The sequence below is a fragment of the Capra hircus genome, chromosome 15, assembly GCF_001704415.2.
Source record: "Capra hircus breed San Clemente chromosome 15, ASM170441v1, whole genome shotgun sequence".
Taxonomy (NCBI): domain Eukaryota; kingdom Metazoa; phylum Chordata; class Mammalia; order Artiodactyla; family Bovidae; genus Capra; species Capra hircus.
This window is the reverse complement of record NC_030822.1, coordinates 77016115-77030741: the sequence shown is the minus strand read 5'-3', so window position 1 is coordinate 77030741 and position 14627 is coordinate 77016115. Positions and strand designations below refer to the sequence as shown.

Below are 14627 nucleotides of genomic sequence, written 5' to 3'. Positions count from 1 at the left end.
CCTTAATTTAACTTTTAAATAAATTTAATTTTCTATTATTATTTAATTTGCTATTATTACTTCTATTATTTCTATTTCTAGGCCCAACCAGAAACTTGGTTTTATTTGCTTTTCTCTTTCCTAACTCCTAAGAAAACAGTAGCATGGGCACTTAATACTGGTATTTTTAAACCTGCTGAAGCTTATAAAAAGACATTAATATAACAGATACAGGTACATTACTAGCTTAAGATATAAACATAAAACTTTTTTTCCAAAATGAGCACTGTCAGTTTTAAAGAATAAACATACAGCAGCTTTTTTCTTATGACTTCAAGATCATCAAATTCAACTTTCTTCTCTTTTATTGACTTTGCACTTTTATCAAGAGTATTCGGTTGGCCTGTTTCAATAACATCATCACCAGGCTTTAGTTGGTCCCAACGAGCTTTAAATTTTTCAAGTTCTTGATAATAAATCTGAAGACGTGATTTGACGTTTCCTTTCATCACTTCAATCTGTAAGTCAAGAGTATACATAATTTAACTCAATGTAAATTTCTACTTTATATTCACATTTTTACTTCCAATATTTTCTATTTAAAGGTCAAAAACCATCAATATCAACTTTTCTAAAGATTCTTCTTCATTATTTAAGTACAATAAATTAACTCAAAAATAAATTAGACACTAAATTTACAATAAGAAAAGATATACTGCAAACATCAACATTACAAAACCATTCATGTGACTAACAGCATCTGTGATAACTATCAACAAAATTAATTAATATGATGAAAAAAGTTTACTCAGTGACATGCAGTTGTTCTACCTGATTATACAGCTGCTTAATAAAGAAGGGCATCTCCCAGTCTCCCATGCAGCTCACCACCAGAACACTAGGTTCTGGTCAGTAGGATATGAGCACAATCTTCCAGACTGCACTCTTACAGGACACCACACACAGCAGGTAACAAACCATTCATAAGCAAGTCTGATAAGACTGTCACATATATTCTTGGTATGGCATAAAGTGAAGGTAAACTCTGTGACATGATCATCACTTATACAAATATCTTATTATATAGAAGTGCTGAGGGAAATCAATTCCATCAACAATCTAAAATTCTTAAAAATGTGAGCTATAATGGAATAACGACAAGAAATTGTAAATGAGGGAAAAAACTGTTCTCATTTTAACAAAGAAAGCTTCTTACCTGGTCTTTAATCATAAGTTGGTGACTTTCCATCATCAACTCAAATTTATCCCACTTAGCTTTCAGATTACTAATTGTTTCTACACCTCCACCTGCCACAGTCCGTAAAAGTCTATTTTTATCTTCAGCCTCTTGAAATAAGGGCAAAATCTAAAAGTAAAAAATAATATGTGAAAAACAACATACTTTATCAAATTTATTAAGATTCCACTTATTTAAAATTGTTTTATGATTTGCTTTTTTTCAGGATTTTTGCTTTTATATAATTTGTTAAATTTCTAGATATAGTTTCAAATATATATTATTACATGCAAACTCAACTAAAGCACTCAAACATCAGTTAAAAAGGATAATGAAAGTGGTAATATGAAACTAAATTAAATCGTGATTATAGAAAGACAATACTATACCTGTTCAAAGTAACATTCTTATTATACAGGTTCCATTCAAAGAAAATGCTGGAGACTTTTATGGTTTGCAATTAATTATCTTTTTTGTCTGGCTATTGATTGTGAAATCTGAGAAACATCTTTCACTATTGTGATTATGTAGCAATTACCCACTTAATATGATTGTATCATGATTGGTCAACAAACAGAAAAATTATAGAATTCTATATCACCAAAACTACCATTTAATAGAAAAATCTGTAATCACTTTTTATGATCCAGACGCATATCAGAATTATCTTGAAATTTTTTGAAAAATGCAAATGCTCAGGTATTGCTTTTTTTCCTCCAAAGTTCCAGATATGTTTCTATTGAGCAGTCATGTTCAAAAACAACTGGACTATATGATCTTTTACTTTTATCTAGTTTGTTTCACTTTTTCTATTTCATATTCAGTGCTACCATTTCATTTAGTTTATGTTTTCCAATTTTTGTTGCAACAAGCAACAAAGGTTTACTGTATAGCACCGGGACCTACAGTCAATATCTTATAATAACCTATAGTAGAAAAGAATCTGAAAAATAATATATGCATATAAATGAATCACCCTGCTGTATACCTGAAACATTGTAAGTACTATACTTCAATAAAATATATATATATATTAAGAAAAAAATAAAAGAAAGAAAGAAAGAAAGGAAAAACTGAAGAATCAGAATCAAGCTTCTGTATTTAGCTTCTGCCTGAAATGCCCTGAGTTGTATATAATGAGCAGTCCATTAAACAGTCCAGGTGTAGGTCAATAAGTGCTAAACTGCTCAAATTGCTTCTAGATCTTTTAAAGCACCATAAAACAATAGTGTCCTGTAATTTATAACTGTACTTTTGCTACTCATCAAAGCAGTAAAATCCACTGAAAGATATTTAAAAATAATTATGCTTATATAACAGACAACAACAACACAAAATCAAATACATCTCAATGGCCAGTTTGTAATTCCTGAGAAACAGAGAAACAATTAACCAAGAACCCATGTTGTACTAGGAACACCAGTGAGAGAGAAGACAGAAACTAAAAGTTGCATCCAACTCTTTGGGACCCCATGGACTCTACAGTCCATGGAATTCTCTGGGCCAGAACACTGGAGTGGGTAGCCTTTCCCTCCTCCAGGGGATCTTCCCAACCCAGGAACTGAACTGGAGTCTCCTCCATTGCAGTCAGATTCTTTACCAACTGAGCTATCAGTGAAGCCATAAAGAGTAGGATTCTCATTTCCAGTGTGAAAAGAACTTAAGCCTGTGAAGACATTACAAGTTTCCAAGTTTGTGTCGTGCATGTAAGCGAGCCAAGTTGCTTCAGTCATGTCCAGCTCTTTGCGACCCCATGGACTGTAGCCTGCCAGGTTGCTCTGTCCATGGGATTCTCCAGGCAAGAATACTGGAGTGGGTTGCCACTTCATACTCCAGGGGATGTTCCCAATCCAGGGATCAAACCCATATCTGTCTCCTGCATTGGCAGGAGGGTTCTTTACCATTAGTGTCACCTGTAAGCCCGTTTCCAAGTCTATCTGCATGCAAAGCTACTTATCCACACACCAACAGAGATACATATCAAAACACCCTTCTGTAACATCTTGCCGCTGAAAACTCAGCAGTGACTCCTCAGTGTCCATAGAATCGTGTGGCTCACATGACCTGGATTCTGCCTAGCTCTTTATTCTGTCTCATGCCACACCCTGCCTCACATGTAGTTCCCAACATACATCTATTTCCCTTAGTTTTTGTGATGATATGCTTCATGTCTTTCATCCCACGTCGTTATCAATCTCCTTTGCTGCCTCCATCTATACTTGAACTCTAAATTTTGAAATGCTTAAACCTTATTCTATACACTCTACAGTTTGTCAATCAGATGAGCTAGTTCAATTCCATGGCTTTAAACATCATGAATATTAAAATGATTTCCAAATGTATATCTCTAATCTTCACCTTTACTCTAAATTCCAAATTCCTCATTCTACATGACATGTCAATCCCTGCTACCTCCAATCCCCAAACAATTCCTCTATAGTCATCTTCATCTCAGCAAATGGTACCATTAGCTTCCTAGCTGCTTAAGCCAAAAACCTAAGAGATATGTTTATTTCCTTTCCTCTAATCCCCTGTCTACTTCTAACACATCAGAAGACCATGGTATAAGCCTGGATCATCCTTTGTACACCAACTGAAGTATCCTACTAACTCTCTGCTACTATTGTCTCCCTTCAATCCATTCTCCACGAAGCAGCCAGAGTAATCACTTCAAAATGCAATCCACATTTATCTTCTCATTGCTTAAATCCCTCTAAAATTTTTCCACTACTCTCAGAAAGGAACTCAAACTCCTTAGGATTGTCTGAAAGTCCCTTCATAATCTGGCCCTTGCTTACTTCTCTAATTTCACTCAAACCACTTTTTCCTTGAATAATATGGCTTTCTTGATAACTAAGTTTCTTGACAATATTTACACCTATCTCACTTCCTTAAGTATATCAAGGTCCTCTACCTTAAGATCTTCGTATCCAATGTTCCATCTGCCCTCTAAATCTCGGAACGGTTGCCTCCTTACCCTGCAGGTCCCAGTGCATACAGACGTCATCTGTCTGATACGGTCTCCAGGATCACCACCCTGAGAAACATTGCACAGTTGGGCACGCTCATCCTCTTACTAATCTAGCTCCTCATGCTCCTTTCTTTCTCTCCGTCTCCATCTCTCACACACACACACAACACACACTTACACACGAACGCAGATTTCAGTAACAGAGCAACCATACTTGCAACCACAGTGCCTAGCACAAAGCCTGCAATATATCAGGTGATCTGTAGTCTGTCCGACTCTTGGTGACCCCATGGACTGCAGCACGCCAGGCCTCCCTGTCCATCGCCAACTCCCAGAGCTTGCTCAGACTCATGTCCATCGAGCTGGTGATGCCACCCAACCATCTCATCCTCTGTCGTCCCCTTCTCCTCCTCCCTTCAATCTATAATAAGTGTTTGTCAAATAAATGCCTCCATGATTTAGCTAACTGCCACAGTTCACTATGCTATTCTTTCTTTAGCTACTTCCTTCCACTAGACAAGTACACTATTTTATTTGCCTTTAAACCCTCTTTATACCTTTAAGCCTACCATATAAAATTTATAATTCATTCTCCCATGAAGGTATATTATTTCTCTCACCTCTAATATATCTTATAATTTTCAACCTATCATGTAAGAGGAATACATAAAAGTTTGTATCTGTTTTGAATTATTTCTCCTCTTTCCTCCAAACATAACTAAGATCACCTATAACATATTCTATAAATTTTGGCTTGTTTATTCTAGGTTCTAGCCTTCTGGATCCTGTTTTTATGAATCTTTAACTACCTTTTTATCTTTGTCTCTAATTAAGAGCTCTTCCATCGTGTGTGTGTGTGTGTGTGTGTGTGTGTGTACTCCTAATTCAGCACTAACTTCATATTTAAGCATCATAAAAGTACAACCTTGGAAGTAACAGCATGAACTATTTAAGTTTAGTCTTATTCTAATAAGCCACATCATAAAAGGTCACAAATACTTCTGAAAACAATATATATTGTGGTTACTGTTTCATTACAACAACATAACATCAAGAGTCCAGTCATAAGCAGACTAATTTTATAGACTTCCTTATAATATTATAATTATATGATATGTGCAGTCACATAATATTACATGATTTAATCATTCCAGTACAGTTAAAAGCAAATAAATGACTTTGTGATTCTCACCTCTGGCTTCCGTTCTTGTAGCTTACTATATTGTAAATTTGCATTACCTATCTCTTCCACAGACTGGGGCATAACTGTTAAGACTTCCATAGCCTCAGTAACGAACGTGTCAATTTCATGTAAATGAGCTGAAAAGGAAACACTGAAATATAAGAAATATGATCATCAAAAAATTCAATTACATAATTTCTAAACCAAGTAATGTTAGAAGCAATCACTATATGAAATACAGTAAATCCTAAGTTGTCATTTGCTTTCATAAAGAAAAATCCAAAGTATAGAATAAGCAAAAAGAACTCTTCTCATGAAATTGTTTCATATCACATTTAAAAACTGTTAGAAGAAAGTGAAAATGTATTTACTCACTCTTAGTAAGTTTTACTATAAGTTGGCAACTTTTTCAGTCTTTTAAATAATATGCTAGAACACATTTCAATTTAAATAAAAAAGAAACACGGATATTTTGGAAAACAGTACAGGCATTCCTCGTTTTATTGTGCTTCACTTTATCGTGCTTTGTAGTTACTGCATTTTTCACGAATTGAAGGTCTGCGGCCACCCTGCATGGAGCAAGTTTATCAGTGCCATTTTTCCAACAGCATTTGCTTGCTTCATGTCTCTGTATCACATCTTGGTAATTCTCCCAATATTTCAAACTTTTTCATATTGTTACATTTGCTATGGTAATCTTTAATCAGTGATCACTGATGTTACTATTAATTGTTTTAGAGTACCATGAACCACACTCACATAAGACAGCGAACTTATTGATAAGTGTTGTATATATTCTGACTGTTCCACCTCTCTAATTCCCTCAGACACAAAAATATTAAAATTGGGTCAATTAATGGCCTCTTAAGTATTCAAGTTAAAGAGTGACACATCGCTCACTTTAAATCAAAAGCTAGAAAAGATTAAGTTTAGTGAGGAAGGCATACCTAACGATGAGATAGGCCAAAAACTAGGCCTCTTGCACCAAACATTTAGCCAAGGAAAAGATCTTAAGGGAAATTAAATATACTACTCCAGTGACTACACAAATGATAACAATGTGAAATAACATTATTGCTGATCCAAAGAAAGTGCTAGTGATGTGGGCAGAAGATGAAACCAGCCATAAGCCCCTTATGCCAAAGCCTGATTCACAGCGCGGCCCACCCCTCTTCAGCTCTATAAAGGCTAAGAGGCGAGGGATCTGCAGAGGAAAAGCTTGAGCCAACACAGGTTGCTTCATGAGATTAAAGAAAGAAGCCATCTCCGTAACATGAAAAGTGCAAGATGAAGCAGCAAGCGCTGATGGAGGAGCTGCAGCAAGGTACCCAGATAATCTAGCTAAGATAGTTTAATGAAGGCAGCTCACTAAACAGCAGACTTGGAAAGCAGATGAAGCAGCCTTCGATTAGAAGATATCATCAAGGACTTTCACAGCTAGAGAGAAGTCAATGCCTGTATCAAAGCTTCGAACGACAGGCTGACTCTTGTTAGAGGCTAATGCAGGTAAGTTGACACCAATGCTCATTTACCATTCCAAAACTCCTAGTACCCTTCAGAATTACGTTGAATCTATTCTGCCTGTGCTCTTGAAATAGAACAACAAAGGCTGATGGAAAAAAACACACACACACACACACACACAAAGCCTGACAACAGCACATCTGTTTACAACATAATTTACTGAATATTTTAATCCCATTGCTAAGACTTACTACTCAGAAAAAAAAGATTCTTTTCAAAATACACCTGCTCACTGACAATGCACCTGATCACCCACGAGCTCTGATGGAGATGTACAACAAGATTCATGTTGTTTTCATGCCTGCTGACACAACATCCATTCTGCAGCCCATGGATCAATAAGTAATTTCAACATTCGAATCTTTCTTATTATTTAAGAAATATATTTCATAACGCTACAGCTGCCACAGACACTGATTCCTCTGATGGGTCTGAGAAAAGTAAATTGGAAACTTCTGCAAAGGATTCACCATTCTAGATGCCATTAAAAACATTCATGATTCATGGGAGGAGGTCAGAACATCAATGTTACCAGGAGTTTGGAAGAAGCTGATTACAATCTTCCTGGATGATTCTGAGAGATTCAAGCCTTCAGCGGCAGAAGTAACTAAAGATGTGGTTTAAAAAACAGCAAGAGACCTAGAACTGGACGTGAAGCCTAAAGATGTGAATGAATTGCTGGAATCTCATGATAAAACTTTCACAAATGAGGAGCTGCTTCTAATGGATGAGCAGACAACTGGTTACTTATAATTCTGAGACTTTAGTCCTGCTGAAGACGCTATGAAGATTGCAGAAATGACAACAAAGGACTTGGAATATTATATAAACTTAGTCAACGAAGAAGTGGAGGGTTTGAGGAGACTGACATCAATTCTAAAAGAAGTACTACAGTGGGTAAATGCTATCAAACAGCACTGAAAGCTCCAGGGAAACTGCATGGAAGGAAGAGTCAGTCAATGCAGCACACTTGACTGTGTTATTTTAAACAACTGCCACGGCCACTTCGCCCTTCAGTAACACTACCCTGATCAGTCAACAGCCATCAACATCCAGGTAAGACTCTCCACCAGCGAAAAGATCATGACACACTGAACTCACATGATGGCTAGCATTTTTAGCAATGAAGCGTTTTTCAGCTAAGGCATGTATATTGTTTATTTACACACAATGCTTCCTGCACAGTTAACAGACTACAGTGTATGTAAACAAAGCTTTTATATGCACTGGAAAACCAAAAAATTCACATGACTCTCACAATAATCTCTTTACTGCAGTGGTCTGGAAATAAACCTGCAATATTTCTGAGGCATGCCTGACGTCCTCTGAAAAGGTAAGGACATATACATTATACCAGAATTACCCCCTTTTTCAGTTAAATATGCAACAAACTGATATTAGCTCACACTGCAAATAATAAAAAGTCTTCAATTTTTAGACCTCATGGAGTTTCCTACTTTACTAAAATTATCATCTTAAGCTGATTTTTATTTCATACTTTTCTCTAGATTATTTTTTATTTTAAACATCGAGACTCATATTCATAACTAAAAACAATTAACAAGTATATTTACCCTGGATGGACTTCTTCAAAGAAAGAACAAGCAAGTCAAATAATTTCTGGATGAAATCATCAATCACAGTCTTCACAGGGTTACAATTAATATTTAAGCAATCTACCTTGACAGCACTGAAAAATGCCAAAGGACATATTTTGACATGAAAAAGACTGTGATCCTTAAGCCCATTTAGATTTTATTTAACAAAAATGTCTTCCACATACTCATACATAATACCTTTTCATTAAACAATGGTTCTGTTATAATACTACAGTTTTTAATAATCCAATGTATCATTTTTTAAAAAGTAGCACATTGTAACAGAGACGGCAATGGCAACCCATTCCACTACTCTTGCCTGGAAAATCCCATTGATGGAGGAGCCTGGTGGGCTGCAGTCCATGGGGTTGCTAAGAGTCGGACACGACTGAGCAACTTCACTTTCACTTTTCACTTTCATGCACTGGAGAAGGAAATGGCAACCGACTCCAGTGTGCTTGCCTGGGAATCCGAGGGACGGGGGAGCCCGGTGGGCTGCCGTCTATGGGGTCGCACAGAGTCGGACACGACTGAAGCGACTTAGCAGCAGCAGCACATTATAAAATACTAAAGTATCAACATGAATATATTCAAATTTTTAAATATTTTACTTGTCACAGTATGTAACATACTTATTTAAAGATTTATAAAATAAATTATTATCCTGGACTCAAAGCACAAACAACAATAGGAGAAATAAAACAAACACAGAAAGTGAAGATAGATTCAGTTCAGTTCAGTCACTCAGTCGTGTCCAACTCTTTGCGACCCCATGAATGGCAGCACACCAACTCCCGGAGTTCACTCAGACTCACACTCATCGAGTCAGTGATGCCATTCAGCCATCTCATCCTCTGTCATCCCCTTCTCCTCCTCCCCTAATCCCTCCCAGCATCAGAGTCTTTTCCAAGGAGTCAACTTTTTGCATGAGGTGGCCAAAGTACTGGAGTTTCAGCTTTAACATCATTCCTTCCAAAGAAATCCCAGGGTTAATCTCCTTCAGAATGGACTAGTTGGATCTCCTTGCAGTCCAAAGGACTCTCAAGAGTCTTCTCCAACACCACAGTTCAAAAGCATCAATTCTTCGGTGCTCAGCCTTCTTCACAGTCCAATTCTCACATTCATACATGACCACAGGAAAAACCATAGCCTTGACTAGATGGACCTTAGTCAGCAAAATAATGTCTCTGCTTTTGAATATGCTATCTAGGTTACCAGTTATAACTTTTCTTCCAAGGAGTAAGCGTCTTTAATTTCACGGCTGCAGTCACCATCTGCAGTGATTTTGGAGCCCAAAAAAATAAAGTCTGACACTGTTTCCACTGTTTCCCCATCTATTTCCCATGAAGTGATGGGACCAGATGCCATGATCTTCGTTTTCTGAATGTTGAGCTTTAAGCCAACTTTTTCGCTCTCCTCTCTCACTTTCATCAAGAGGCTTTTTAGTTCTTCTTCACTTTCTGCCATAAGGGTGGTGTCATCTGCATATCTGAGATTATTGATATTTCTCCTGGCAATCTTGATTCCAGCTTGTGTTTCTTCCAGTCCAGCGTTTCTCATCATGTACTCTGCATATAAGTTCAATAAGCAGGGTGACAATAGACAGCCTTGAGCACTCCTTTTCCTATTTGGAACCAGTCTGTTGTTCCATTTCCAGTTCTAACTGTTGCTTCCTGACCTGCATACAGATTTCTCAACAGGCAGGTCAGATGGTCTGGTATTCCCATCTCTTTCAGAATTGTCCACAGTTTATTGTGAGCCACAAAGTCAAAGGCTTTGGCATAGTCAATAAAGCAGAAATAGATGTTTTTTGGGAACTCTCTTGCTTTTTCCATGATCCAGTGGATGTTGGCAATTTGATCTCTGGTTCCTCTGCCTTTTCTAAAACCAGCTTGTAAATGAGCTATTTACATTTTAGTAATTCCTATTTTTTCTTGACCGCTCAGAACCCAGAACTGATATGAATTTCAGAGAGTAAAGGGGATATTCTGGGTTATGAAATGCCCTTCAGAGGGTTTCCTCCACATTTAGGGCACTACCTAGATGCAGCGCTGCTTTGTGTGCTTCTCGGGGCATTCTGAAAGGAGAGCCATACAAAATTAAGGTCAAATATCCCCCAAGGAAATTAAAAGACGCTTACTCCTTGGAAGAAAAGTTATGACCAACCTAGAGAGCATATTCAAAAGCAGAGACATTACTTTGCCGACTAAGGTCCGTCTGGTCAAGGCTATGATTTTCCTGTGGTCATGTATGGATGTGAGAGTTGGACTGTGAAGAAGGCTGAGCACCAAAGAATTGATGCTTTTGAACTGTGATGTTGGAGAAGACTCTTGAGAGTCCTTTGGACTGCAAGGAGATCCAACCAGTCCATTCTGAAGATCAGCCCTATGATTTCTTCAGAAGGAATGATGCTAAAGCTGAAACTCCAGTACTTTGGCCACCTTGTGCAAAGAGTTGACTCCTTGGAAAAGACTCTGATGCTGGGAGGGATTGGGGGAGGAGGAGAAGGGGACGACAGAGGATGAGATGGCTGGGTGGCATCACTGACTCGATGGACGTGAGTCTGAGTGAACTCTGGGAGTTGGTGATGGACAGGGAGGCCTGGCGTGCTGCGATTCACGGGGTCACAAAGAGTCGGACATGACTGAGCGACTACACTGAACTGAACTGATGCTCCCACTAGTAGTAGCTTCTCACAGTTCTTAGACTATGCCCGGGCACATCAAATGTTAGATCTGAGAGAAGCCTCTTCCCCAGTCTATTCTATCCAACTAGGTCTCAGCCAGCGGAACCTCTAGAAGAGGCTCTCTCAGTCTCAGCAATGCTCCACTCAGATGACTCTCAAGCATTATAGCTGAGCTCCGGAGAAGGTAAGACAATGACTTGTCTTCAGTACCACTAAATGAAGAGCACCTGTCTATACCCATGGTAAAAACTGCCACTATATTAAACATTACTTTAACTTCTTTAACTTCTGTATTATACCTTGGAAGCCGTTCTACTTCTTTCCCTTTTATTTTCAGTGCTTTAAAATTTTTCTCCCAATCATGAACTGTAGAAAGATGCTTTTCCACTAGAGCTTCCATATCAACTTGCCCAATTACAATCCACTCCTATTTAAATGAAAAACATATTATTTTAAAAATTAGAACTAATAAATGAACATTTAAAAGATTAGAGTCCAAATATTAAGAACAATAAAAAGAGGCAAAAGAGAAGTTTTAGGTAAATTCCAACTTAAGTTATGCACATATAATCATTACCATAAAGCCTAAAAAATGAACAGGGAAAAAATATATATATAAAAGTACAGTAATCATAAAACTTTTTTGAAGAGACTGCAAAAAACCTTTGCTTTACATTCTCAAGTTTGATGTATACAAACACAAAACCACTTCTACCAAGCCAAGAGCTACTATAGGTTACAAATCTGACATTGTCCAGATTCAATTAATCCTAGAAAAATAAAATGCAGAAGCAGCACTGCAGTGGCAGTTAAGAAATTTACTGAATTCTCAGTCACTCCTCAGGATCAATAAAATGAACAATAAATACAATTAGAGTTTATTTCTGAAGAGTTAGTATGATGCACCCATAGCTCAGTTTGTAAAGAATCTGCATGCAATGCAGGAGACCCAGTTTGATTCCTGGGTTGGGAAAATCATCTGGAGAAGGGATCGGCTCCCCACTCCAGTATTCCTGGGACTCCTCAGCAGCTCAGTTAAAGAATCCGCCTGCAATGCGGGAGACCTGGGTTTGATTTCTGGGTTGGGAAGATCCCCTGGAGAAGGGATCGGCTACCCACTCCAGAACTCTGGCCTGGAGAACTCCATGGACTGTATAGGCTGCAAAGAGTGGAACAGATTGGGCAACTTTCACTTTCACATTCATCTACACAAAAGTAAGAAATTAAATCATGTCAATTTCATTAACGCAGAAGGCTTCCCGCCATGGCATATTCTCAGTCCAAAGAATGAAGAAAAGGATACATTTTTCTATATATTTTTCTGAAAGGAACTAAAAATGACACAAGAGAGTCATATCAAATTGCAAGTTGATATATCATTCAAAAGAAGAAAAGAAAGAAAAATTAGTTTCTCAAATCTTCAAATAATCAAAGAGAAAAAAATTAACGGTAACTTTTTTCTCATCTGTAGCATAAATCTAGATTTTTAACAGAATCCTCAACTTTGGCCCTCTGGTTTGCATATTTTTATTTTATGCCACACAATATCAACTATTGAGTTGTACATTTGATACTAATTCAATCAGATGAATATTATAATAGGACTGACAAATTCATGTCCCATACCTTATGCTGATGTAAAACAGCTGACAATCTCCTAAACAGATCTTCTGCTTTGCTGAAAATAGTCAGAAATCCACTTGCATTTCTATCAATCATAATAGAAAAAATAGATTCATCTCCTGCTTCACCCACTCCCTTAAACTGATTAGGAATGCTGATGAATCTCTTCATTTCTCTATAATATTTAGTTCGAATTTCTTCAAAAGGAGGCTTGAATTGCAACCGTCCTTGTCTGAAAGCAAATAAATAACCTTAAAATATAAATTATTGAAAAATTATAGACTGAAAACTAAATTGGGTTTTAAAAATCTTACTTGTATATTAAATCTATATTTATTTCTGGCAGATTCTCATTAAGCGCTTCTAAGCCCATCTGATACTGATGCTCCAGGGCTTTGTACAGTTGATGATTCCAGTGCTGTTTCCACGCATGCATGTCACTTGCTTGAAATCCCTAAAGTTATAGTCACATTTTTTTATTTAATAATTAGGTGGTAGAATAGGTTTCCATTTAATGCTTTTACGTAACATTTGGTAAAATTATAAGCAAAAAATCCCTCATCTTAAATATCTTAAACATATATTAATTGCTACTTGTATATCTAAAGTCAAATATGAAAATCTCTAATCTTTGTGTTCATAAAAAGTATACAAAAAGACCAGCAAAATTTTAAAAATCAAGTTACTAGTAAATGAATTTTATACGTGGACTTTATTTTATGATCCTATAAAAACAACAGTAATAACAGAAACCATATCTTATAAATTTCTTAGCACTTTTTCAAAATTCCCATCAAGTATACTCTTCTATTCCCTTCCCACTCCCTAAATATTTTGCACATTAAAAATATGATAAATTTAAAATATGAGAATGCTCAGAATACATTACATACTTTTTCTGCTTCCATATAACCATAAACATATAAATTCTAATACTTAAATTTTTATTAATTTTTTAACGTTTGAACCGAAAAATATAAATGTTTAAAACACCTAACTCATATTCCACCAACATCTCAAGGTAGATTCTGTGCTAACTACTTTTACACAGATCATCTAATATCAAAATATATGTGGAAATGACATTTACTAAAATATAACAAAAAGAAATTCTGAAACAGTTATTTCAGTAATTTGACTTCTGCCTACATTTAACTTTGTCGCAATAGACGTATCACCTTTTAAAAGAAAACTAACGAATGATAGATATTTAAGCACCAAGTCAGAAAACCTGTTTACAGAGTCTAAATTAAGGGATTTGGCATTCCATAAGACAAACAAAAGCTTGTACTTTTACTTGTAAAAGTGCTGCTAATTTATGGTCTTTATATATAATTCAGTTAAATCCTAAATTTATTAGAAATTCATTAGCAAAGATTTACAGATAACCTTTATGAACTTTTCATCAATTAATATATTCAAATCCTGAAAATTTCATATTTCTGAGTGTAGACATAAAGTAAAACACTCTACCTGCGCTTCTACACTTGCTAAGCCAGTTCTCAATTCTTGTAATCCATCTTTCCACCGCTGTTGCTGCCGAAGCAAATCGATGTTCATAAGAACGACCACCTGTCAAAAATTAGAACACAAAAGTTTCAATAGAAAAACTTGACAGGCACCACCTTACCCAAGTGATCAAAATTAACTCAACCTATAACAACACATATCAATATCTGATCAATGTACTGAGAAAGGCAAAATATCACTTTTGTGGTATTCCTATTAAAACCATATAATCTCAATCTAAAAAATGAGAAGGCATCATATAAAATCAAGCCAACAGACAAAATAATTGATCAGTACTCATCAAAAGTATCAAGGTC

The 14627-nt window shown here is 36.4% G+C and overlaps 1 protein-coding gene across 1 annotated transcript in view; it reads right to left on the bottom strand.

The window, feature by feature from the left end:
* Positions 1-14627, bottom strand: part of DYNC2H1 (dynein cytoplasmic 2 heavy chain 1) — a 399579-nt gene that overhangs the window by 344853 nt on the left and 40099 nt on the right. Inside the window, exons 15-22 of the mRNA XM_013969394.2 lie at positions 14275-14373; positions 13116-13255; positions 12805-13033; positions 11478-11605; positions 8469-8584; positions 5380-5507; positions 1196-1345; positions 292-497 (exon numbers count right to left, since the gene is read on the bottom strand). Of these exons, the coding sequence (XP_013824848.2) occupies positions 292-497; positions 1196-1345; positions 5380-5507; positions 8469-8584; positions 11478-11605; positions 12805-13033; positions 13116-13255; positions 14275-14373 (1196 nt within the window). The remainder of the gene's footprint in view (positions 1-291; positions 498-1195; positions 1346-5379; positions 5508-8468; positions 8585-11477; positions 11606-12804; positions 13034-13115; positions 13256-14274; positions 14374-14627) is intronic.